This window comes from Ambystoma mexicanum, chromosome 5p (assembly GCF_040938575.1).
Source record: "Ambystoma mexicanum isolate Mex_15411 chromosome 5p, UKY_AmexF1_1, whole genome shotgun sequence".
NCBI classification, from domain to species: domain Eukaryota; kingdom Metazoa; phylum Chordata; class Amphibia; order Caudata; family Ambystomatidae; genus Ambystoma; species Ambystoma mexicanum.
Genome location: NC_090930.1, coordinates 1,109,839,310 through 1,109,866,491, shown reverse-complemented (window position 1 = coordinate 1,109,866,491; position 27,182 = coordinate 1,109,839,310). Strand labels below are relative to the sequence as shown.

The 27,182-nt window shown below is 50.6% G+C and overlaps 1 protein-coding gene across 2 annotated transcripts in view; it reads right to left on the bottom strand.

Annotated features, from left to right (window-relative positions):
• DEK (DEK proto-oncogene) overlaps positions 1-27,182 on the bottom strand; it is a 557,420-nt gene that overhangs the window by 275,020 nt on the left and 255,218 nt on the right. For both annotated transcript variants that reach the window (XM_069613584.1, XM_069613585.1), the window contains exon 7: positions 11,229-11,426. In XM_069613584.1, coding sequence (XP_069469685.1) covers positions 11,229-11,426 — 198 coding nt within the window. The remainder of the gene's footprint in view (positions 1-11,228; positions 11,427-27,182) is intronic.

Sequence of the window (27,182 nt, the reverse complement as noted above, 5' to 3'; positions counted from 1 at the left end):
CTCAGGGTATGATACTACTTAACATTATACTGCAGTGTTTGCTGTCCAGGTTTAGGCTGGTGGTCATATATCTCTCTAATCATGCATGGTGTAGGTCTGTAGCAGTCTAGGCCATTCAAAAAGGTAAGTTAGAGTGGCAGGAGCTTTCTGGAGTAGAGTAATTGCTCTACCCTCCACCCATGTCAGCACACAGTTGTGTCTGGTGGCTTCGTTGGAGCCGCCTCTGTTGGAGCCGCCTCTGTCCCCCTTGGCCTTGGGGCCCTTAGCCACAGGGGCTGCCAGGCAGAGGGCTGCCCTAGGAAGTCCAGTTAAGAGCAGCGGTCAGACCAATCAGAATGCGGGGGCGGGCAGGGAGGAGGGAGGCAAGCAGAGAGGCAGTGGGGAACGGGGCTGCAGGCAGGGCCAGGAGGCCCAAACCACGGACCAAATTCGTGGAAACAAAGGCCCAGGGGGGTCAGCAGTAGGACCAAACTCACCTGCTCCGTCTGAATAAATGATGCGAGCAGGGAGCTGCCTCGATGGTAGCATGGCAAAGGCAGCTCTTTGCAGCCCATCAGGGTCGGGCTGGGAGGCGGAAGGGAGGCCAGCAGAGAGGCAGTGGGGAACGGGGCTGCAGGCAGGACCAGGGGGCCCAAACCACTGACCAAATTTGTGGAAAGGCCCAGGGGGGTCAGCAGTAGGCCCAAACTCACCTGCTCCGTCACAGACACAAGCTACGCCCACAGGTGACTTCAATTACTGTTGGCATTTAGAAGTTGGCAAAGGGAAAAGGTCATTAGAACAAGAGACCACAAATATTCTTAAGCAGGCAAATACTTTTGGATCCTCCAAGAAGAGTCATACAATTCAAAAGGCTAAGCCAAGTCAATGAGCAAAAGTCTTTTATAGGATGAAGCACTTCTGGTTAGTAAATGGAAAAGTCGTTGCACACATTCTTAGGGGTCTGATGTAAAGAATCAAATGCAGGGCCACAAGCTGATTAGACGCGAGATGTAGAAGTTGTAAGCACTCTACAGTAAGAGGCAAGTTCTCTCAGACTTTTTACAGTACCTTAGAAATGAAGAAAAAGATGCAGCTGATTACTTCTGTTCCTGAGCCTCAGTTGTGGGACAAATGGGAGGATGTCGGGGTGGGGGTGGGTGTCTTTGGGGGGGGATGGCAAACTACTCCTGCAATGCACTTGGACAGTCAAAACTGACAACCGGCAAATTATACACAGTGGCTGTTCAGCGTGTCAGCTCCTCGCGTCTACCGCAAATAGCAACATCGTGGTTCCTGGCGGTCAAGGTGGACTTTCCTTGCTTCTGCGGTCCTGCACTCTGTTGAGGGGCTCAGGCACGGTGAGTCCTGCTTCTTCGGAGTCCTAAGGATCTTCCAAAAGCTCTAGGCCAGCTTAAAAGCAACACTATCTGGTGTTTCTCTCCCTGGCTATAAGGTTTCCTGCAGCAACTCTGGAAATTCAACCAGCTCTGAGATGGATGTCCAGGTGGCTTACTTTGGAGATGATTAATCCCACCAACTCAAGGGGAGAAGTCGTCCGTGCAGGGGCTTCTGCGTCAATGCGAACTTGGCATTTCGGCACTGCAGCAGGGCTTCACCGGGCAAACCAATGGTCCAAGGCATTGCAGCAGACGTCCACGTTCTTCAGTTCCTTCGTCCAGTGGTCGACTGCCTTCCAAGCCAAAAGACTCCTTTTATTCAGTGTTCTCCCATTCATTCGAGCCTAGCTGTCAGTCACCCAGCAGGGTGGCTGTCCTTGCCTTACAGTCATCCCTCCAATCACCAGAGTGCATTTGGGTCTCCTAGGAGACCAAGCACAGGGAGTTACGGGCACCTCCCTCACTTCCCGTCTACCCCCACTCTGGAGCCAGAGGCGGGCTTCATTCGTGAATCCTGCCAAAGGCAAAATGAACAAAGACCAAACCTGGTTTGGCGCGCAGAATAAATCTCAAGAAGGACCTTTCCACAAAGAAATATTGAAAAGGGAGAAGACCGGGGGCCATTTTGACAAAGATGGCTCCAGAAGGTGTTTTACTATAGCTGCAAGCACAGCCTGCGGTAAATGCACACTATGGTAGTTCAAACGAAACCACTGCCACCAGCCATTCAGTGAGAAAAGGCTAACAAAAAATGTTACATGAGAAGCTAGACACCCCTCCAGCACTCTATTGAAAGCTAGTGTGTGCTGGGTCAAGAAAGTTACAATGGTAAGTAAAGTCAATTTCACTTTACTGCTCTAGGAAACAGTTTATTCCAGAGAAGGTAGTTAAACCTTTGGGAAATCTGGAAGACTTCCCTGTGTCACTGCACTAGATTATGCCTATGGAGTTTGTCAGTCTTCACAACTAAAAAAAACTTTACAAAATCACATTAAGAGAGTGGGGCAAAAGGGTCACTCTCCAGGTTAAAAAAAAAAAACAAGTCCTCAAAATGCAGCAAGTGAAGCCCACCTCTGGCTCCAGGGTGTCTGGGGTAGACAGGAAGTGAGGGAGGTGCCCGAAACTCCCTATGCTTAGTCTCCTAGGAGACCCAAATGCACTGTGGTGATTGGCCATCTGACTGTCAGGCAAAGACAGCTACTCTGCTGGGTGACTGACAGCTGGGCTGGAATGAATGGGAGAAAACTGAATAAAAGAAGTCTTTTGGCTTGGAAGGTAGAGTCGACCACTGGACGAAGGAACCAAAGAAGAACTTGAAGACGCTTGTTGCAACTCCTGGACTGTTTGTTTTCCCGGTGAAGCCCTGCTGCAGTGCCGAAATGCCAAGTTTGCATCTACGGAGAAGCCCCTGAACGGACGACTTCTCCCCTTGAGTTGGTGGGATTAATCAAATCCAAATTAAGCCATCTGGACATCCATCTTGGAGCGGGTTGAATTTCCAGAGTTGCTGCTGGAAACCGTATAGCCAGGGAGAGGAACACCAGATTCTGTTTGTTGCTTTTAAGCTGGCCTGGAGCTCCAGGAAGATCCTCCGGTCTCCAAGGAAGCAGGACTCACCGCACCCGAGCCCGCAACAGAGTGCGGGACCGCAGAAGCAAGGAAAGTCCATCTCTAGAGCCAGGGTATACGCGAGGAGCTAAAACACTGAATTTAAGATTGCCGGTTGCAAGCAGTGACTGTCCATTGCAGTGCAGGAGTCCCCAGAGGTCCTCCCTCTTGTCCCCACGACTAAAGCCCAGGAACAGTGAGATCTGCAGAGCTGCACAGGAACAGATGTCATCTGCTGCACCTTTCTTCATTCTAAATGTACTGTAAAGTCTGAGAACTTACCTCTTACTGTAGAGTTGCTTGCATCTTCTACTAATCACAAGTCTAATCAGCTTGTGGCCCTACATTTGATTTTCTTCAAAGACATCTAAAACACTGTGCAAAGGCTGTCTACTTAGCTACAGAGTGCTTCAGCTCATATAGACGTTTGTCTATTGACTTTGGCTTAGACTTCCACTGAATAACTTATTGGGGGATCTGAAAGTATTTGCCTGCTTAAGAATATTTGCAGTCTGTTCTAAATAATCTTTCCTTTGATTTATTACAATAGGATTCTAAATACAGTGATATATTAATGTCCCCAGTACCATAGCAATTGAAGTCACCCGCGGGTGTATGTAGGTAGTGTCTGTGGCCCATCCCAAAAGGCTATCTACTGATTTAGAGATATTAAGAATGTATATTTCATGAAGTGTATTTGAGTGTTACTGTTATATTGCTCCCTTCTGAAGGCTTATTCTGACAGATAAATTAATAATGGTTTATTCAAGAAGCTGAGTGTAAGTTTATTTGCATACTTGTAACTGTAAATCTCTAACTTCACTACAGCTCACATTGACCCCTCTTGAGATAAGCCTGGCTGCTCAACATGGTACAAAAACTGTAGTACAAGCTTATACCAAAGGTTGGGTTTCATATACATGTAGTCAGTTGTTTGTAGTGTTCCCAGCGGGTACCGCATACAAATATTGTCTACCATGTGCAAATTCCATTGCAACAGCTCTACAGCTCACATGTACCTCCTTGAAATAGGTCTTGCAGCTCAGTCACACTACCAACTTGTGAAGTCCAGAACTACACCAAAAGGTGGGTTACCCAACACGAAGCAGATAGGTCTAGTGCAGTCTCACACAGTGTGACGGCACCAATTCTTACTCCACAGTCTTGGCTCCAATTATCTCACTAATGACTACCTTTTATCCAGTATCCATATTGAGTTGTCCCAAGCCCATCAATTCTAAAGATCTACCATTTAACAGGGGCAGTTCAGCCTCTGGCCACTCCATCTGCCTAGCATGAGACCGACACAAACGTGGACTATGTCAAGCCACCCAGTCTTCACATTGTGAACACACAGCACCATTTTCCCAGGAAAAGCTCCACCTTTGGCAGGCAAAGGACCTACCACATAGGATAAATCCAGCCACTCCTCGGCAGGCAGAATGACACCAAAACATGGCCAAAGGATAAACAAAAGAAAAATCACATCACGGCCATGGCACTCAAATTGGCATTAAGCAGTAGAATGAAAAGTGCAAAAGAATGAAAATCAAGGACACATACAATAAGACAATGCATTACTTACCGTAAAAGCATTTCTGATGGTTGTATCTGCTTAGATTCACATGCTGTGCATAGGTTCGACATCCAGTGGTCACTGCAGAGTATTGCATTTTGTTTTTCGTAGTTGAAAAAGGGGACGTCGACAAGGCGTGTCTGTAACACTATCCCTATAGTGACATGCGTTGTACCCACAATCCCTCCCGCGTCGAGGTCCCTCTGTATTTTTCTGCCCTGAGGGAGCCTTCTAGACGTGAGTGAGTACAGAAAAGAGAAATAGAAAAGGATGTCCATGTTCCTTCCATCCGAGCGGGGAGGAAGGGTGGGCGCATGCGAATCTAAGCAGATACAACCATCAGAAATGCTTTTACGGTAAGTAATGCATTGTCTTCTGAATCTGCTTAGAATCACATGCTGTGCATAGACAGAGTTGGCGGTGGGTTATGAGAAGGAACAGTAGAGAAAAGATGTCAATACTGCCTGTCCCACCTGGGAGTCGGATCTAGAGTGTGCATCTAGACAGTAGTGTTTTGTAAAGGTGTGCACAGAACTCCAGGTAGCCGCTTTGCAGATGGACTCAAGGGGAACATTTGCAATGAACGCTATGGAAGCCCCAGTGCCTCGAGTGGAATGTGCTCTTGGCTTGAAGGGTAGTTCTCTTAGCAAGAGTGTAACAGAGGGATGCATTGAACAATCCATCTAGATATAGTGGACTTTGAAACTGCATCTCCTTCTCTTCCTGCTGCCACAGAGACAAAGAACTGATTAGTCTCAGTGGTCTGGTTCTTTCCATGTAGAACATGACGGCTCTGCGTACATCTAGTGTATGCAGACTTTTTTCTCCCAAGCTGGAAGGGTTTTGAAAGAAAGTTGGTAGTTCTATTGACTGGTTTACATCGAATTTCGAGATGAATTTTGGTGCAAACCTTGGGTGTGTGCGTAGAACCACCTTATCCTTGTGAACTGTTACGAAGGGGTCTAGTACAGAAAGAGCCTGTAGTTCACTTACTCTCCTAATGGAGGTGATAGCTATTAGGAAAGCAGTCTTAAGAGTGAGGTCTTCAAGAGTTGCCTTGTGCATGGGTTCGAAAGGAGGGCCCATGAGTCTAGAAAGTACCACATTTAAGTCCCATCCGGGAGCTGGGTTAGCTATCGGAGGGTGTATTTCCTTTACTCCCTCCATGAAGGCCTTGATAACTGGTATCTTCCACCATGACACTAAGTTGGGAAGTGGTGTATGCAGAAAGTGCCGCTAGGTGGACTTTAATGGAATTGAACACTAGACCTGAATCCAGTAAATGGGTCAAGTACAGAACAATGTTCTTGGGAGAGCAGTCAACCGGGTTGATGCTTTTACCTCTACACCAGATGACAAATCTTTTCCACTTGCTAGAATAGCAGTGGCGAGTATTAGGTTTTCTGGCTTCCCTGAGGATGTCCATACATCTCTGCGGGAGTTGTAAATGTCCAAATTCTATGATCTCAGGAGCCAGGCTGCCAAGTTCATGGTCTGAGGGCATGGATGCAGTGTCCTGCCCTTGTCCTGCGACAGCATGTTGTACGGGCAGGGAAGTTTCACTGGGGGAGATAGGGACATCTCCATCAAGTGAGCGAACCATGGCTGCCGGGCCCACATTGGGGCCACTAGTATCATGGTAACCTGCTCCTGGTGCATCTTGTGCACCACTTTGTTGAGAAGGGAGTCGGGGGGGAAAGGCGTAAACAAATTTCCCTGACCATTGAATCGACAGACCGTTCCCCTTGGACTGGTTCTGGGGGTACCTGGAGGCGTAACTTTGGCATTGTGAGTTCTCCAGAGTTGCGAACAGGTCTATTTCCGGGAATCCCCATTGCGTGAAGACGTCCAAGACGATGTCTTCGTGCAATTGCCATTCGTACTCTTCGCGCAGGGGGAAGTCTCTGCTGAGTTTGTCTGCTAGCAGATTGAGTTCCCCTGGTACATGTTGTGATAGTAGGAACATGCGTTTGAGAGCCCACTTCCATATATTCTGGGACAGCTTGGACAGTCCTGGAGAGTGAGTGCCCCCTTGCTTGTTGAGGTAGTACATGGCTGTGGTGCTGTCTGTGAGGACCATCACTGTCTTTCCTTGTAGGTGTTCCTGAAAGGCTTTCAGTGCTTTGAACACCGCTAGTAGTTACAGCAGGTTTATATGCTTGGATGCTAAGCTCGGAGTCCACGCTCCGTGAGCAGTCTGATGGGATAGGTGAGCCCTTCATCCTGTAAGGGATGCGTCTTTGGTTAGAGTGGCTTCCACTACGGGTGTGGCAAAAGTTTTCCCTAATAACAGGTTTTCTTTTGTCCACCACCGTAGCGAGAGAACCAAGGCCTGCAAGACCACCACTAGATCGTCCCATTGTCCGCTGGCCTGACACCACTGGCTGTAGAGCCACTCTTCCATTGGGCGCGTGAGGTACCAAATAAATACATGACGCCATCATCCCTAGCAAGCGCATTGCTTTGCGTACCGTCACCAGTTGGGACAAAAGGTCTACAGTCTTTTGGGTATTGGAGAAGCATGTTTCGTAAGAATCCCCTGTTATGAGCCAGTCGTCGAGGTAAGGGTATACCGGGATGGATAACCTGCGCAGGTGGGCCGCTGCCACTGCCAGTACTTTCGTGAATACCCTTGGTGCAGATGCTATCCCGAAGGGTAGTACTCTGAACTGTTAGTGTTTGTTCTCCATCTTGAACCTGAGGTATTTTCTGTGCGCTGGCAACATTAAAATATGAAAGTATGCATCTTTCATGTCTAGTGTTGTCATGTAATCCCCCTTGTGATAACAGTGGGATTACTTCCTGCAAGGTCACCATACGAAACTTTTGGGGTTTGACAAACTTGTTCGCTGGGCGCAGATCTAATACAGGGCGCATGGTTAAGTCCTTTTTGGGTACAAGGAAGTACACTGAATAAATACCTTCTGTTACCTGAGATAGGGGGGACAGCCTCTCTAGCTTCTTTTTTCAGTAGCTCTTCTACTTCTTGAAGAATGGTGAGGTGTTCCGGTGTCATGCGTCGGTTCCGTGGGGGTCTGTACTTCGGGGAACCGTTGAATTCGATGCAGTATCTGTGGTCTATGGTGGATAATACCCCGCGGTCTGACTATATTCCCTCCCATGCTGAAAGGAACGATGTTAGCCGGCCCCCGACCGGTGATGCATGGGAGGGGACCCGAATCTTCGGGTCATTTGTTGGTATTGGGCGTGGAACCTTTGGGGCTGGAGCCGCGACCTCTTCCTTTGCCACGGCGCTGGCCTCTGACTGAACTGGGTGTTGTTACCCTGGTTAGAGGGCCAGTTGGTAGCAGAGTAAAATTGCTGTTGGTTTTGCTGCTGGCGTTGGCCACGAAAGGAGCGTCTATTGCCATAGCCGCGTCTGTTAGGGGACCTAGAAATTTGGTCAAGAGTCTTGATGGTATCAAAATCTTTCTTCGCATGTTCTAGGGCCTCATCAACTGCTTTCCCAAACAGATGTGTTTGTTCTATGGGCTTATTTATCAGGGAAGCCTGGGTTTCCGACTTAAATCCCGAATTGCGCAGCCAGACATGGCGTTTGAGAAGTATTCCCTGAACCAGGGAACGGCCAGCCGTCTCTGCGGCATCTAAGGAGTTCTTTACGATGCCCTGGTTTACAAGCGTTCCCTCTGAGATTATAGCTAACAGAGTGAACGCAGGGGTTCTGGTGAGTCCTCTGCTTCGCTGCGCAGCTTGCTCCACTGTGCATCTGCGTAGCTAGCTAGTAGGGAATTGTAATTTGCACTCCTAGTTGAGAAGGCGGCAGAGGTCGTGATTCTCTTCCCAAGTGCATAGAGCTTCTTGCCCTCTTTGTCAGGTGGTGCCTCACTAGTGGATAGTGGTACCCCCGCTCTTTTTCTTGTATTAGTAACTACGAGGGAGTGCGGAATAGAATGGCCTCTGATGTACAAAGGGTCAGAGGACGAAGGGCTGAAGAGCTTTTCTATCCGAGGGTTGACCCCTCTGACTAAGGCAGGATTGGAAAGGGAAGGAGTTATTCTTCTCTTTATAGAAGCCAGGAGCGGAACAGACTGACTAACAGGGGCTTTTTCTTTAATAACTTTCTCTACAAAGTCTATGTCAGGAAGAGCCTCCCCTGTGTCTATTTCAAAATTCGCTGCTGCCTTGCGCAATAGTGCATTAAGTGAAGGTTGGTCATCTATGGGAGAGGCGTTTCCAATAGGTGAATCCTTGGGACGAGAAGGGTGAAAGACATCAGGGTCTGAGTGCACTGATGGGGATTGCCAGGGCTGCGAGGTAGCTGTATCTTCTTCAAAAGCTCCTGCACTAGTGTAAGGATCTTCTTCAAACCCCTCTTCCTCATGTTCTTCCTCTCCACCCAAACACTCCTCTTCCTGGAGGTATTGCTCCTCTTCAGTGAGGTCATATACATCGGTAGAAGGGTGAAACAGCTTAGGAATCTTGACCCTATGGTCATCCTGGGGCCATTCTCTTGGTCTTTTGGGTGTGGGTGGGTTTTGGCTTCCCAAAAACCTTTCCATTTTCTCCATACAAGAATGGAGTCTTTCAAGGGTCTCATGGGGGACCCCTGAATAGTCTAGAGGGGGGAAATCAGTGTTTTCACCTTCAAAACGCTTAGAACGCTCCCACAACGAAGAAACGTTTCCGTCGCCCTCTGAAAAGCCCTCCGGTAGTTCAGAAGTGCCCTTAGATGAAGGGGGCAGTTCCTGGCTACAAGTGCTTTTTCTGTGTTTCTATAGCTTTGTGCGGTATTCGACGTTTGTTTCGTCGTCCACTTACGTTTGTCTTCGTAAACAATTCTCGGCAGGCTCTCGACAACGAGTTTGTCAGAAGAGGGCTCTGGTGTCGATGTTGCCTGCGTTACACGTTGTTCCTAGACGGCCGCTCTAAGGAGCGTTACGTCGGATGATTTTGAGGTAGCGCCCATGTTTGATGAAAGCCCAATCGCTGGTCGCAGCTGCGTTTGCAGGTGGGGCTTAAGATCCTTACGGTCTGAGGTAGACGCCGACTGCCCTGCGTCCCCTTCGGCGCTGATGGATCCTTCGTCTTCGACAAAGAAGAGCCGTGGGTTGTATGCTTAGGCCTATGGGGTCTATGTGCGTCCTTGTCACCGGGATGTTCATCCCCATAAGCAGGGCGTGAGCCGAGCCCGTCGGGGCCGGACGTCGAGGAGCGCGAGCGCTCCTTCTGGGGGTTAATGACATCCGTAACGGACGTCGAGTTATCACCCTCCTCGTCACTTTCTGTAACAGCGGCGGCGGGTGAGGAAACTGACTTCGACATAGCGTAGTCCGCCCACCTCTTAACTTTGCATTCTTTAAGAGTTCTTGGTTTCAAGAGCTTACAGGCCCCGCAGCTGTCCTCCTTATGATCGAGGGGCAAGCAATGATTACAGAGCTTGTGTTTGTCCTTCCAAGTGTATTTGCCCCTACAGCGTGGGCAAAACTTAAAAGGTGTCCTCTCCATAGCTGAGGCAATAATAACTGGTGATAACAACCCCAAGGGAAAGATAGGGGAGAAAGAAAGATTCTCAAAGAGAAGATAAAAGTTCGAACCCCCACTCTCCCTACTGTACGTTGGCCGGCGAGGCCAGGCCACGTGTTCGGCAGCGCCGAAGGATCTCCTCCGTCTCTTCCCCTACGTCGAAAACTTGCTCGGCGGAGAAACAGCTTCACAGCTAACGTCGAGGGGAGGGATCTTTAACAATAAGTATAATTAAGGACCGAGGTCCGTAGTAAGTATTTGCAATGTCTCTCTAGGAGCTCTGCGTAAGGCGACCAGAAGCTGGGCGGAAAAAAACAATCTGAGGGACCTCGACGCGGGAGGGATTGTGGGTACAACGCACGTCACTATAGGGATAGTGTTACAGACACGCCTTGTCGACGTCCCCTTTTTCGACTACGAAAAACAAAATGCAATACTCCGCAGTGACCACTGGATGTCGGACCTATGCACAGCATGTGATTCTAAGCAGATTAACAATCATCAGAAACAAAGTTACAGGGACACAATGTCCCCAACCACACTTCACATAAGGGGATCTTAACTAATGAGGGTGAAAATCCTGGTAAGGGTGGCATTTCCCCAGTAATTAAGATGCCGCCTCAGGACATCCAGAAAAGGCAGTGGATAAAAAAAATAAGGATATAAAAAAAAATCCCATGCTCAACCTTTTGCTTTGAAAAGCTACTCCAAGAAGGACATAAAGTGAAAACACCGAAATATTTTCTGAAGGAGAGTCCATCAAAAAATCATAACATGATCAGGAAAGATGACATGCAACTGCTACCCTGGTGCAACATGGAAGCTTTAAGTACCCAAACCAACTTAAAGTGTTGACCAATACTTTCCTTTTTCAATTACCGCTTGCCCCCCCCCAGCCCCTCTCCGACCGTACACACATACACACATTGCTGCCGGTGTATGAACAATGAAGATCCATGTGAGATGAGAACTTGTGTTCTAGCACTAAGTCCAAATAAACAATTAAGAGGGCTCCTGAAATTTAATTAGGACAGAAATAAATCTCTTCTGCCCTTCCTCTCGCTCCTCCACAAAAAGGATCATACCAACATTGCTGCTATGAACGGAAGTGTCAATTTCACACATTTAAGCAAAACTACCATCTGTGTACAATGACCCACTTGGGTCAGTTTAATTTGTACCTCCTCCTCTTCCTCTTCACTTTCCTTCTCTTCATCAGATGTGTCCTCTTTTTTCTCTTCCTCACTACTAGATTCATCTGACAGAATCACATTAGATTTCTTGTCTTTCGGCTGTTTCTTCTTTGAAGATCCAGAACTGCTCCTTTCCTTTTTACCACCTTTAGAAGGAGTAGTCTTTTTAGCAGACTTCGGTAGAGGCTAAAAGAAAATAAACACAATTAGCACCCGCTTGTCCAAATTGCAGTTCATTCCTTGACAGTAATAAAGCACCTCGAGTATACTGAAGCCAGACCTGCAAAATGTGCACCTATAACAACTATCACACACTCCGGTACGCCGCAAACTTGTAAAGTGAGATTATCCGAAAGCATTGTTTGAGTCACAGTGTGAACTGCAAGATAGTTAGATGCAGTGGTCGATTGTAGAGAGTTAACACCTAGTACATAGTCCCCCTTCTTCCATAACATTGCAATGCAGCGCCTGGGGAGGGACAAGCCACTTCTTACACATAGTCCATGAAAGGACAAGCCAGGGGGCATTTGGTCATCCCAAGCCACAGCCGCCCTTCCAGTCACATGGTGAAGCTCCAAATGCTAGCCCTATTCAGATCAAAACTACTCTGCAGAGTCAGTGCATCTGGAGGGTGTTCAGCAGGTTTCCCTAAAAGTCTACCAGGAGGCGAGACTTTAAAACTATCCCTTTGGTACACAAGCCACAACTTGCATAAGTCTGTACTACCCAAAGGTAGTGTGGAATAGCACAGCAGCCAGGGTTCTCTTAGAAGGATGTGCACTGTAAGGAACAAGTTACTTACCTGTAACTATTGTTCTCCAGCAAGCGTCTGGCATGGATTCACATGCTTGTGAATAAATAATATTCCCCATCAGGCCGGGAATCCTCAGTAAAAAGAGTTTCAATTACAAACTGTCTTTCTCCTATAAACCAATCACTGAGCTCTGGGTCATACTGTCCCCAGCCAATGATTGCCCTCTCCTGGCAGCCATCTTCAGATTTGTTAGCACGTAAGGAGCAGTAAGACTAAGAAGAGCAGCAGAGGGTAGGAAGGAGTGTTCACATGTGAAGCCATGCCAGACCCATGCTGGAGAATATTTACAGTTAAGTAACCTGTTCCTGCTCCAGCCTGGGGTCTGACATGGATTCACATGCTCATGAATAAAGACTACATAGCAGTACAACAGAAGCCATTACTCTTACCTCTGGAACAGGCTCACCTTCAAGCAAATAGGTTGCGTAGCACTTCTTGGCCAACTCTGGACTCTTTGGAATCCCTGTCGACGCAGTAGAATCTTATGAAGATGAGCGTGAACCTACATGTAGCAGCCCTGCAGATGTCCAGCAGGGGCACACCAGACCGGAACACGGTTGCAGCAATTACTCTGGTGGAATGGGCTCCAATGGCTGGGCAGCAGTCGGTTTGCCAACAGGTGACAGTGTGTGATGCAGCCAGAGAGCCACCTGGAGATCGAAGCCCTGGACAAGGCCTTCCCATGGCATACAGCACCAAAGTTAACCAATAGTTGAGATGTTTTCTGAAAACTGCGTGCCACATAGAACTTCAGGGCACATGGCACATGCCACATCAAACGAGTGTAGATTCCTTTCAGCCGGTGATGAAGGCGTCGGAAAACACAGGCAACAAAGGTTCATTGAGCTGGAATTCCGTAAGAACCTTTGGCATGAAGGAGGGGTGCATCCACAGCACCACCCTTGTATTGTGGATCAGGCCGCTTGCAGGACAGGGCCTGGATCTCAGCTACTCTCTTCCATGAAAGAGAGAGGGCCCCAAATGAGCCTCATCAGAACCACATTGAGTTCCCACACCAGGGTGGGCACCTTCATCAGCGGGAATTATCGAAAAGGTCCTTTAAGGAACTCCTTGACTAGACGGTGTGACCAAAGAAAACGCCCCAGAGACCTGGTGTAGCAGGAGATAGCCGGCAGATGCACTTTGATGGAGGCGTCCGCCAGCCCCCGCTTTGCCAAAGACAGCAAATACAGAAGGATCTGAGTGGCTGTGGCCCTCAGGGTTGATTTACGACCAGCACCAAGTCGTGAACAGCTTCCACTTGTGCCCATAGCACAAGTGGAAGCTGTGTAGAAGAGTAGAAGACGCTCTGGCAAGGACCTCCTTGCAGTCAGCCAGCAGTTCAAACCCACCGAACTCGAATGCTACAGGCGCCATGCCTTCAGGTTCAGCGATCCTAGGTCATGGTGCAGGTTTGCGCCTCCTTCTCTGGCAAGCATATCCGCGACCACTGGTAGATTGACTGAAGGCGACAACCTGCTGAGAAGGTCCGGGTACCAAATCTGCCTCAGCCATGCCGGGGCAACGAGGATCATCTTGCACCAGAACTGTTTGAGTTGACCGATTACTCTTAGTAAGAGGCAACAGTGGGAACGCGTACAGGAACAGACTTTCCCGCAGGAAAAAGGGCATCCCCATGCTCCCTGCTTGATGGAACCGGCTTGCGAAATCTCCAGCACTTTGTGTTCGCTGCCGCAACTAGGTCGATCAGGGGTCTGCCCCAATTGAGGAAGAGGTCATCCACTTGAACCTGCTGAAGTTCCCACCTGTGGCAAGAGCGCAGCTCCCTGCTGAGAGAGTCGGCAACTGTTTTGACTACCACCAGGTGAAATGGAATGAGAAACATCCCGTTAGCGAGAGCAAAGTGCCACAAGTCCTGCACCACCTCTGGAAAGTGCTGGGATCTGGTGCCCCCCTGCTTCTGGAGGACAAGCATTACTTAACGTAATAGCCTTTCTGATGATTGTATCTGCTTAGATTGACATGCTGTGTATATAGACAGACATCCAGAAGAGTCCTAGATCACTCACTTCTCAGGTCTTTTTGCTTTGCCACTACATGCAACTGAATTTCCTGACGGAACAAATAACAAATGGGATATAGAACTCATCCCAGAGAACATCAAAAGCAAAATCAAAAAAACTTAAGTCATCACGCGCCCCCGGCCCATATGGTCTTTCCAATATGGATCTAAAGTCAAATCCCGTTGGCTGGTCGATCAAAATCCATTCCCTTGTCCTGGAGGACTGCTAATGTGGTGCCAATATATAAAATCGGGTGAAAGAGGCGACCCTAACTTTTGCCCTATTGCACTGCTCGACAGCATTGGAAAGCTCTTTGGTTAATTTCCTTTGGACACCTTTAAGGCATGGGTTGTTTCATCGAAAGGCTGGGATCAGTTTCAAACTGGCTTTACAAAAAACGTAGGCACCACAGCCACCATATTCACGCTTAACATCTTAAAGGCCAGAGTATTGGAAGGTGCACCGCCTTTGTTTTTGGCCTTTATTGACCTGTCCAAAGCTTTCGGCACGGTCAATAGAGACAAACTCTGGAAAAAGCTAATCAATTGGAACTGTCCCCAGTCGCTGTTGGATCCCATACACAGACTCTACTCTCAGACATCTATGAGATTACAACTCAATGGTACAGGCGTACTTTCAGCAACCATCCCTACGAGTCGTGGAGTGAAGCAAGGATGCCCTTTGGCGCCAGCCCTTTATAATGCCTATACAGGAGATTACCAACACTCGGAAAAAAAACGTCAAGGCCTTTCCACCAACTTTGGGCACAGAAAAGTTCAGTAGGTTGCTCTATGTTGACATTCTGATTGACCAAACCCAGATCAGCTTCAGAGAAAATTGGACAATCTGAATGAATATCTTAAAACTAACGATCTGGAGAGCAACACGAAGACCAAAGTGATGCGACTGGTCAATTCAGTCAAACGAAAAGCCCATGGTGTTTGGTTCCTTGCAGGTGCACGACTGGAAGTGGAATGCTTTAGATATCTAGGCATTACATTCAGCAACAAAACCAAAGAGCAACCGTTGCAAGAAACACTGACCCTCAAAAATAAAACATTGTCCAACCAAATGGGGAAAAAAAAAAGTTGCTTCTCGCTCAAAGCAGTAATTAATTTTTACAAAGCAAAAGTGGTGCTGGCACTCACTTATGGAGTTGAAGCCATGCCAACCATCCCTGAAACCATCTGGCCAAAATTAGGCTTTCTTTGGAGGAAAGTACTTCGCCTACCAGCTTTGACCCCATTGGCCTTGATAAGAGAACTCAGTCTTATTTCACTTCCGGGCACAGTGGCCCTTGATAGCCCACACTCTGATCCAAGAAAAAATGGAGAAAGGTACGAACAAAATGCTCCAAGTGTGGATTAGAAAAAAAACAGACAATTCTGGAAGAGCTAGGCAGCGCAGAAGAGGAACTCCTGTGACCAATCCAATGAAGACAGCAAAAAAATTTAAACTAATGGACTGGTGTGACAGTCGAAAGCGCTGAGCTATAAGTCTGTAGCTCACTTACCACTCTTTCCGCAAAAAATAAACGAGCCCCTCGGTTACCTCCTGAAATTCCCAAACAAGAAAATCCGCTCAACTTTTCTAAGAGCAAGACTTAACATCTTGAAAACAAATGAAGTACTGGGATTTTGTGGTAAATCTGATGACAACTTCTGTTGCTTTTGTGCGACGCCTGATACAATAAAAACCTTGAAGCACCTGACTCTTGAGTGCTCAGGCTTAATCGCCAACAGAGAAATCCATCTCGGGCACTTACATTCAGAATTTTCAAGGATGGACAAAGATTACTGGACGACGTTTTTGATGAACGGGCTAAGTCGAAGACCAGTCATAGCAATGAGATTTTATGCATAGCCTCGAGCTGGACTCTCGAACCTAGAAGGTGTAACACGAAAGGACTCAGCCCTTGCAATGCGACTTAAAGACATTTTAAAGAAACAATTTTGAAAAAAAAAACGAAGAAACAAACCCAATTCATAGAACATGGCTCCATTTGTAAAAACTGCTGACAATTGAAAAAAAAAAATAGACCGACATCTGGTGGTAACCGCAGAGTATTGGTTCTCGTCTTTCGAGGATCAAAAAGGGACGTCAACAAAGGCGTGCCTGTAACACTATCCCCCAACGTGTAGTGTAGTGTACTCAAAATCTCAGGCGTAGAGGTCCCTCCAATTGTATTTTTTCTGCCGTGAGGGAGCCTTATGACTATCATGAGTACTGAAAAGAGAGAAGAAGTAGTAAGATGTCCATGTTGCTTCCATCAGAGCGGGGAAGGAAGGGTGGGCGCATGTGAATCCAAGCAGATACAATCATCAGAAATGCTATTACGGCAAGTAATGCATGTCTTCTGATGGTGGTTAATCTGCTTAGAATCACATGCTGTGCATAGAGTAGCAAGCAGTACCCGGAGTTGGAGGTGTGTTGTGAGAAGGAACAGTAGTGAAAAGATGTCTTGGTACCGCTTGTCCCACCTGAGAATCAGCCCTTGAATGAGTGTCCAGGCAATAATGCTTTGTAAAGGTGTGTACATATCTCCAGGTTGCCGCTTTGCAAATAGATTTGAGGGTAACATTTGCAATGAATGCTATGGAAGCCCCAGTAATTTTAGTAGTGCTTTAGGCTTGAAGAGCGGTTCTCTTAGCTAGAGACAAACAAAGTGTAATGCAATTGTCAATCCACCTTGAGATGGCTGATTTAGAGATGTGTCCCCTTCGCTACCAGCTGCCAATGACACCAACAACTGGTGGTCTTAGTGGTTTAGTCTTTTCCAGGTGGTACATAGTCATCTAGTCTGTGTAGGCTTCTTTCCGCCACGTTAGTGGGGTTCTGGAAGAAAGTTGGCAGTTTCATCGAATGATTCACATGGAACTTGGAAATTTGGGAGTAAATCGAGGGCCAGTGCACAGAACCACTTTACTTCTGAACTGTAACAAAAGGCTCTAGAACTGAGGGCCTGTAGTTCACCGACTCTTCTTGAAGTGATTGCCACTAGGAAGGCGGTCTTGTAGGTAATCGCTTTGAGAGTTGTGTTAGGCATAGGCTCAAAAGGAGACCCCATAAATCTAGTCAATACCACATTTGTGTTCCATCCAGGAGCAGGTTAGAAATGGGGGGGTGAATCCTTTTAACCCCTTCCATGAAAGCCTTAATGACTGGTATTTTCGACCACAACACTGTCATGACGGGTATCTAGTCAATTCATCTAAAACCATTCCATCAAAATTTGTAATCTAAAAAATGTCCATCTGATGCATTTTTTTTGGGGGTGGGGGATAGTAGGGGCAATTACCAGGTTACTCACCGTAGTGACCACCTTACTCCTAGTCCATAGTCCCCTTTCCTCCATACTTATGTGACATCTCTCCGTCCTGTGGGACGGGACTGGAGCACTTTGTAAAAAGCATCCACATTTTTTTTTAAAAGTGTCCCCCTTTCCTGCTCGGGGCCCGGCACGCGGCCATAACTCTACCCATCTTGGCTCCACCCCACGCATCGCCCATCAGTCCTTTCGTATCGCAGGGTCAAAGACCCATTAGCAATAACAGAGGAACCTTATTAGAGGGGACGGCGGGCGGGCGTATGGAGGAAAGGGGACTAAGGTGGTCACTACGGTGAGTAACCTGGTAACACTCCTACGTCCCATCCCCTTTCCTCCATACTTATGGGAGATTCCCAAGCACTCCTTACATGAACTATGGGTGGATGGAAATACCCCTTACTGAAACAGGCTCTTCAGCACAGCCTGGCCAAACTGAGCGTCAGCTCTAGAGCTCATATCGAGGCAGTAATGCTTACAGAAAGCAGATGGGGCGGCCCAAGTAGCCGCTTTAGCGATGAACTCCCAGGGAACATACTTCTGAAAAGCAACCGCAGCTGCCTTGCCCCGCACCAGGTGTGCATGGATACCTTTAGGAGGTTTCAGCTTTTGGACGGTGAAAGACTGATACAGGTGGCAATCCATCTGGAAATAGATGCCTTAGACGCCGGCCTGCCCTGAGGGTTACCAAAGGTCACAAAAAGTTGGAAAGAACTCCGAAGCTCGGAAGTCCTGTCCAGGTAGAACTGAAGAGCTCTTCAGACATTCAGGCAGTGTAGAACCCTTTCCGCCTCCGAGGCAGGGTTTGCAAAAAAAGACCAGAAGGGAAATCGACTGATTCAGATGGAATTCAGTCACTACCTTTGGTAGGAAATCTGGGTTTGTCCGAAGGACTACCTTGTCCTTGTGAAAGACCAAGAAAGGATGCTCCACCGACAATGCCTGGAGCTCACACTCTCCTCGCTGACGTAACAGCGACCAGAAAGGACACTTTCCAGAACACTTAGAGGTCAACCGTAGCCATTGGCTCAAAGGGTGTATGGCACAGCGCCTTCAGGACTACATTTAGGTCCCAAGGCGGGTGCGGACTACGAACCGGAGGGTAGATGCGTGTCAAGCCAGCAAAATGTCTCTTCACCACTGTGTTAGCTAGAGAATAAGAACACCGGTCTATAGAGAGGTAAGCAGAAACCACTGAGATATAAGTCCTGCAAGACAGAACATGAACCCCTGACTCTGCTAGGGAGGATACGAAGGACCGCACTGTCAATCGTTGCCACCCTCGGGTCCAATTCTTTCTCCAAACACCAATGACAGAACCTGAGCCATTTACTCTTGTATTGGGATCTGGTCGAGGTTTTCCTGGCTGCCTGGATAATGCGCATGTTATCCGCAGACAAGCCCAAACGCTCTAGAGACTTGAACTCGGGCACCATGCCGCCAAGTTGAGCGATTGTGGGGAGGGGTGCCACATCTGTTCCCCTTGGTGAAGAAGATCAGGAGTTACTGGTAACCTGATCGGCGGACACACCGAAAGGTGTTCTGAAAACCAAAACGTGGCCGGCCACCACAGAGCTATCAGTAGAATAGAACAGTTGACAGAGCTCTTCAACTTACAAATTGCTCGATGAACTAGGGGGAGAGGCGGGAAGGCGTAAGCTCATGTTGTGCCATGGAATCTCGAGAGCGTCCCCAAGAGAGGAGGCTCCCAGCCCCCCCTCTGGAGGCGTACTGAGGAAGCTTCTTGTTTACCGCCGTGGCGAAGAGGTCCACCTCCGGTGTGCCCCAACGCGAGAAAATCCATGAGAGGATCTCCGCCTTCAACTCCCACTCGTAGCTGACCACTGGCCGCCGGCTGAGGGCATCCGCAGTGACATTCAGCTGGCCCAGGATGTGCACTGCAAGCAGCAAGACCCCATGAAGCACGGCCCACTCCCAAATCTGGATGACAGGTCCACGAGTGGGGGAGACTTTGTTCCCCTTTGCTTGTTTTTGTAATACATTGATGCCACATTGTCCGTTCTTATGCGGAACACCTTGTTGACAATGAGCGGTCTGAACACCTTGAGCAACAAAGATCGCCAGAAGCTCCAAATGATTTATGTACAGGAGCTTGTCCTGAGGCGATCTGAGGTCCAAGACCTGAAGAAGATCTAACGTCGCACCCCACACCAAAAGGGAGGAGTCAGTCGTGATCGTCACCATGGGGGCTGGGTCCTGAAACTCTGCGCCCACTGACAGGTTGCTGAGAGATGACCACCAGTCCAGGTCCACTCATGGAATATGGAATCATTATCCGCTTGGAATCCGGGTCCACAGCCTGACACCAGGAACTCCTAAGAGCCATCTGGATCCGTCTAATTTTGAGACGAGCAAGAGGAAGAGCCAGTACACACGAAGCCATGAGGCCCAGAAGCCTCTGGAACCACCAGGCCGACATGCTCTCCGACTGCACAAACATCCGACTCGTGGCCAACAGATCCGCCATTCTGTCCCCGGTCAGATACACTCGGCAGTCGATCGTGTTCCAACAAAAACCCAGGAAAGTCAGGTCCTGTGAGACCATCATGGAGGATTTCGCCAGGTCACCGACAGCCCAAGATGGAACAGGAGCTGAAGGAGAGACTGGAGGTTGCCCGCTGCTGCCAACGGACAAGGGCTGCGTAGGAGCCAGTCGTCCAAATAGGGATACACATGGATACCCTGGAGACGAAGATAGGCCGCAATCACCGACATCTTCGTGAAGACACGCAGCGCTGAGCTGAGGCCACAAGGAAGCACCCGCAACTGGAAGTGCTCCTCTCCCAAAGAGAAGCAGAGGTATCTCCTGTGTGGATTCCAAATCAGGATATGGAACAAGTTACTTACCTAACTGTTCTCCAGCATGGATCTGGCATGGATTCACATGCTCATGAATATTCCCCGTCAGGCTGGGAATCCTCTGTAAAAAAAAATCAGTATCAGTTTGGTTACTACTACGAAAGACCGATCAGAAACGAATCACTGATCTCTGCATCATACTGACCACAGCCAATGACTGCCATCTCCCTAAACCCCAACTCTGGCAGCCATCTTCAGATTTGGTAGCACGTGAAGTGGCAGTATGACCAAGTGAAGAGCCGCAGAGGGGTAGGCGGGAGGGTTCGTATGTGAATCCATGCCAGACCCATGCTGGAGAACAGTTACAGGTAAGTAACTTGTTCCTTCTCCAGCATGGGGTCTGGCATGAAGTCACATGCTCATGAATAAGAGAATACATAGCAGTACACACATGCACAACCACGGGGGGTGGCAACAGGCTCAACATTAAGCATCTCTTACCTCCTCACCAGGCTCACCTTAAGCGAACAGGTTGCGCAGCACTGCTTGGCTGACCCTGGAATCCCGATCGACGCAGTAGAATCTCGTGAAGGTGTGCGTCAACCTCCACGTAGCAGCCCTGCAGATGTCCAGCAGGGGCACACCAGATAGGAACGCCGTAGTAGCAGCGATCGGTTAGCCAACCGGTGGCAGTGCATGATGCAGCCGGAGAGCCATCTGGAAATAGAAGACTTCGAGAGGGCCTTCCCTTGATTCACAGGTCCAAAGTTCACAAATAGCTGTGATGTCCTCCGAAAACCCTTCGTGCAGTCCACGTAGAACTTCAGCGCTCTAGCCACATCCAGCGAGTGCAAAGTCCTCTCGGCCGGCGATGAAGGAGACTGGAAGAAAACAGGCAACACCAGGGGCTCGTTAAGATGGAAGTCCGACGGCACCTTGGGCATAAAGGAGGGGTGCGTCCTAAGCACCACCCTCGAGGCATGGAAAGTCAAGTACGGTGCTTTGCAGGATAGGGCCTGGATCTCTCCCACTCGTCGTGCGGAGGTAATGGCCACCAGGAATGCAGTCTTCCACGACACAAACTTCATCGGTGCGGAGTGCATCGGCTCGAATGGGGGCCCCCATGAGCCTGGTCAGCACCACGTTAAGTTCCCACGCCGGGGCCGGGGCCTTCACCGGCGGGAACGACCGGACCAGTCCTTTCATAAACTCTTACCAGTCGATGGGACCACAGGGACGTCCGTCCTGGTATATCTGGAGATAACCGCCAGATGAATCTTAATGGAGGCATGGGAAAGCCCAGCCTTTGCCAGCGATAGCAGGTACGGCAGCACTTGAGGGGCCGTAATCCGTAGGGGATTGATCTGTGCTCAGCACCAGATAGAGAACCTCTTCCACTTGTGACCGTAGCATTTGAGAGTCGAGGACGCCCTGGCCTTTGCAAGAACCTCACTTCAGTCGGCCGGTTTATCGTACCCTCCAAACTCTAGCGCTGCAGGAGCCAAGCCTGCAGGTTCAGCGACGCCGGGTCGTGGTGGAAGATGGCGCCCCCTTCTCTGGAGAGAAGATCCGCGTCTGCCGACAGCTTGATGGGAGGGGACGTTGACAAGTCCAGAAGGTCCGGGAACCAGATCTGCCTCAGCCACGCCGGTGCGACGAGGATCATCCTGCAGCGGGACCTCTTGAGCTGGCTGATGAGTCGAAGCAGCAACGGCAACGGAGGGAACGCATACAGGTATAGGCCATCCCAGGGGAACGAGAACGCATCGCCCATGCTTCTCGGCTGGGGAAACCTGCTGGCGAACCTCTGGCACTTCTGAGTTCGTTGCTGTTGCGAACAGGTCGATTTGGGGTTTGCCCCATCGTCGGAAGAGTTGATCCACCTGATCCTGGTGCAGTTCCCACTCGTAACACGCGCGCAGCTCCCTGCTGAGCGAGTCGGCGATGGTGTTTCTTTCTCCTGCCAGGTGGAAAGGAACCAGGAAAATCCCCTGGGCGACCGCCCAGTGCCACAGATCCTGAGCCTCCTTGGATAGGGCTGGGGATCTGGTGCCTCCCTGCTTCCGTATGTAAAACATTGTGGTGTTGTCCATGAAGATCCGCACCACCTTGCCCTTGAGCGACGGGAGGAACGATTTGAGAGCCCAGAACACGGCTCGGAGTTCCAGGATGTTGATGTGCAGGAGCCTCTCCTCCGGGAGCCAGAGGCTTGCGTGGAGATCTCCGGTGTGGGCGCCCCAACCTTCCAGGGAGGCGTCCGTCGTCACCGTCTCCTGGTACGCCGGCGTCTGAACGTCCTTGCCCGCCGTGAGGTGTGCTCGAACGCCCCACCACTGAATCGCCTGCCGGAACACCTCGTTGAGGGGGACCCTGACTTTGAAGGTGCCCGTCGCCTGCATCCAAAGGGCGTCGAGAAATTCTTGAAGAGGGCGCATCCGTAGTCTGCAGAGGCGCACCAGGTAGATGCAAGAGGACATCATCCCCAGGAGGGACTTGATGGACCTCACCCTGGCCATGTCCGTGGCTAGCAGGCGCTGCACTTTGCCCAGAATGGTCTTCGTCCTTTCCTCCGACGGTGCCGCCAGGCGCCTCACTGTATCCAGCTTTGCTCCCAGAAACAGGGCCACCTGCAACGGCACCAGGTGGGACTTTGGGTAATTTATAGCGAATCCCAGGTCTGTGAGTAGCTGGACGGTCCTTGCAGTATGTTCGACGGCAAGTTCCCTCGTCCCTGGAGCGGATGAGCCAGTCGTCCAGGTAGGGGTAGACGTGAATCCCCTGCAGGCGCAGCCGCGCCGCCACAGGTGCTAGGCACTTGGTAAAGACCCTGGGGGCCGACTTCAATCCGAACGGCAGTGCTCTGAATTGGTAGTGGCGTCCCTGGACGACGAACCTGAGGAACTTTCGGTGACTTGAGGATGGGAATGTGGAAGAATGCATCTTCCAGGTCCAACGACTATAGAAAGTTGCCTTCCTCCAGCTCTCCCAGCACGTGCTGGAGGGTGACCATCCTGAACCTTTGTGACCTGATGTATTTGTTCAAACGACAAAGTTCCAGGACGGGGCGCCAGCCGCCCGTCTTCTTCCTGGCGAGGAAGAACCTTGAGTACACCCCGGAGCCTCTTCGGGACGAGCTTGATGGCGCCTTTCCTGAGCATCGCCTGTACTTCCAACAGCAGTTGCGGGACGAGACTTTCCTTCCTGGCCCCAGGTGGAACGTGAGGGCACTTCAGGAATTCGATAGTGTCCTCTTGCCAGAGTATCCAGCACCCAACGGTCGGTGGAGATGGACTTCCACACGCTGACGAAATTAGTCAGCCGGCCTCCCACCCGGGTGCTTCGGTGGGGGCCCGAGGCCACGGCCGGTTCAGTCCTGCTTGGAGGTGGTGGCCTTGCCACCCTGGCCACCTTGCCGGCGGTGAGGCGCTGCCTGCTTGCCGCGACCCCTGTAGGCCTCCTGAGACGAGGAGCGGGCCGCCTGGCGGTAGGACGAGCCACCGCTGGATCCCTTGGAGGCCCCCTGTCTGCCTCCGGAGCTCCGAAAGGGCCGTCGTTACTGAAGGGTTCCTAGGGTGCGGGCCGTCTCCGTGTCCATCTTTATGGCTTAGAGGGATTCGTCCAGCGCCTTCCCGAACAAGTTGCTGCCGTCGAACGGCATGTCCAACACCCTGGTCTGGACGTCCTGACGGAAGTCAGTCGCCCGGAGCCAACCCCGTCGTAGGCAAACTGTTGCCCAGCTGGCAAAACCCGGTATCTGCAATATCGGTAGCCACCGTTATGGCGTGGTCCGACGCCACCTCGCCTTCTTGAAGTATTTCCAGGGCCTCGGACCTCTTGTCGTCCGGTAGGAAGTCCAATATGGGGGCCAGTTTAAACCAGAGCTCCCTGTCGTAACGGGCCACGATCGCCAGGGCGTTGGCCGTTTTGATCGTCGTCGCCGCAATGACCCGTTGCCCAACTTCCTACCCTCGCCGTCCGGAGGGGAATTCGACGTTGAGGCTCCTGACACCGCCGCTTTCTTCTTCGCCGCCGCCGAGACGACCGAGTCTGGTGTTGGCTGGGCCCTGAGGCACAGGGGAGCGGTCTTGGAGACCCGGTACTTCTTCTCGTACCGGTCCCGTTTGGCTGGTGCCATGGAGGGGTTCTTGAGTACCGACAGGCCCTCCTCTCAGATGTCATCGATTAGAGGCACCGCAATGACAGTCCTCTTGGCCTCCCGGCGCTGATAGAGGAAACCTTCCTTTTTCTGCTCCTCCGGGCAGAGCTGAAACAATTAGGACGCCCTGGCGATCATGGCGTGGAATGAGCCAATCTCGTCGGGCGGAGAGGCCCGTGCGACGGGAGACCCGTTCCGTCGTCGTCGCCCTCAGAACCCGTCGTCGAGCCCACCGCACCGTCATCTCCCAACTTGTGGGAGGATGAGGAGGGAACTGTAGGCCTTACCGGGGGGGGGGGGGGGGCGAGTGGAGGAGAGGGTTCTGACCTCCGTCGTTTGTTCTGAGGACTTCCCGACGGGCCAGGTTGCGGGTCCTCTGGCCTGGGCCGTGGTAATCTCGTCCTTATCTCCGAGCATAAGGACTGGATCGCAGACAAAATGGCCGCCAAGCTATCCTGAGCCCTAGGTTCCGGCTGCGCCGGAAGGGAAGGCTGCTCTTCCTCGCCATCTTGCTCGGTTATCTCCAGAGGATCTTCCTTACGGGATCGAACCTTCTCGAATTGGACTTCAAGATTCCTCACGGCCTCGGTCAGTTCCTCCTCCGAGCTGACTCCGAGCTCAAGGAGGCTACCGTGCCTCCCCCCCCCTCGCTTCTTCCATCATGGTGGCCATGATGATGGGCTGAAAAGAGGATTCCCTCCTTGGCGGCAGGGAAACTAGTCCCGGAGGCAGTCTCCGCCGGTGGGGTCTCTGCCGGCTTGGCCAGAGTCGCCGCGATCGCCTCGATAGAGGCCTTTGCCTGCTGGGTAGGGGCAATCACCACCTTAGGTGCGTCCCGGGCCTTCTCCTTAGGGGGAGGGGGCGACACCTCGGCCTTTGCCTGCTGGGTAGGGGCAATCACCACCTTAGGTGCGTCCCGGGCCTTCTCCTTAGGGGGAGGGGCGACACCTCGCTCCCCCTCTCCCGAGATCAGACGGGGCTTCCCCCAAAGCTTACCCGGGGTCTCGGACTTCCTCTTCCCCGAACCGGAGCACTGGCTCGTGGTTGACGGTGCCGGGGAAGGTGACCCTGCCTGGCGACCGAAGAGCCCGACCTTTCAGCGCTCCCGGAGCCCGCAGACTCGTGGCGCTTGGCCTGGTGTTGGGCCCCGGTCGCCGGGTCACCCGCACATGACTTAGAAGCCCGCTCGGACCCTTTCTTCTTCTCACCCGTTGAGCCCTTCTCCAACCAGCTGGCGAGACGGGATCGACGGTCCCTCATGGTCTGCTCCGACAAGTTCTCGCAGAATTGGCAGTCCTTCTCTACATGAGTCTTGTCCCCATGAAGACAGTAGAGGCATCGCGAATGTTCGTCCTCCTTAAACACATTCTGCAGCCCGCATCCGGGGCAGCTGCGAAACAGCTTGGGTCCGGGTGACGAACTTGCGTCCTGGGCCATCTCGAAGTAGGCCGCAAATCTTCTGGAATCCTCCAAAAGGTTGATTCAACGAAATCTTCACCCTTGAGGGGCGTAGGAAAATACAGCAATGGGTACCCGTTAACGGGAGTAGAAACGGTGGAGCTTGAGGCTCGATTAACCGAAAAAATGTGAAAATTCACCTGAAAAAGCGCAAAAACGCAGCAAAAGCTCGAGAGCTAAGCACGAGGACTCCCAACACTTGAACGTGAGGTAAAAATCTGAAGATGGCTGCCAGAGGCAGGGCTTAGGGAGATGGCAGTCATTGGCTGTGGTCAGTATGATCAGTGATTGGTTACTAGGAAAGACCGATCAGAAACGAAACTGATACTGATTTTTCTTTAACCGAGGATTCCCAGCCTGACGACAGGGAATATTCATGAGCATGTGAATCCATGCCAGACCCAATGCTGGAGAAGTGTCGGAATTTTTCCTATGGAAAAGGTCTATATAACTTACCGAGGATTCCCAGCCTGACGGGGAATATTCTAAGCAAGTGAATCCATGAAAGATACAATCGCCATTTGTACTCTAAGGGCAGCAGGAAGCCTCTGCTGAGTTAGTCAGCCAGAAGATTGAGTTGCCCTGAAACGTGTTGGGACAACAGGAACATCTTGTGTCAGAGAGCCCATTTCCAAATGTTCTGGGACTGTTTGGATAGCCCTGGAGAGCGAGGGCCCCCTTGCCTGTTCAGGTAGTACATGGCTGTGGTGACTGGTGCTGTGTGAGGATCAGGACAGTCTTCCCCTGCAACTATGTTTGAAAGGGTTTCAGTGATTTGTATACGGCCAAGAGCTCCAACAGATGTATATGGTTGGTTGTTACCTCTGGTGACCAAAGCCTGTGCGCGGTCTGCTGAAACGGGTGAGCTGAGCCCCTCCCCCCCCTATGAGCGATGCGTCTGGTGAGAGGCCTCTACTGCGGGGTGGTGAAGGCTTTCCCCTTCAAGAGGTTCTCCCTCTACCACCACTGCAGAGAGGTAACGAGGGCTGCCGAGACAACTACTAGATCATCCCATTGTCCGCTGGTTGCTGAGCCACTCTTATATGGGATGCATGCGCAGATGCGCGAGGCACCACGTAAATGCAGGACGCCATCATACCTAGCAGTCGCATGGCCTTGCGTACCACCATAACCTCAACTGGCTACATACGGAGGGATCAGACACAGCATATTGTGAACCCTCTCGGAGTGGACGACTGTTAGGGAGCATTCTCATCTTCTGGCTAATTTCCCTTACCTATAGTCCCCCAGCAGCTTTGCTGGATTTCAAGGGTTTGTTTTTTTCTCCTGCTAAGAGAGACTCTTTTTCCCACTCTTAGGCATTCTTGCTATGTGTGTTCTAGGC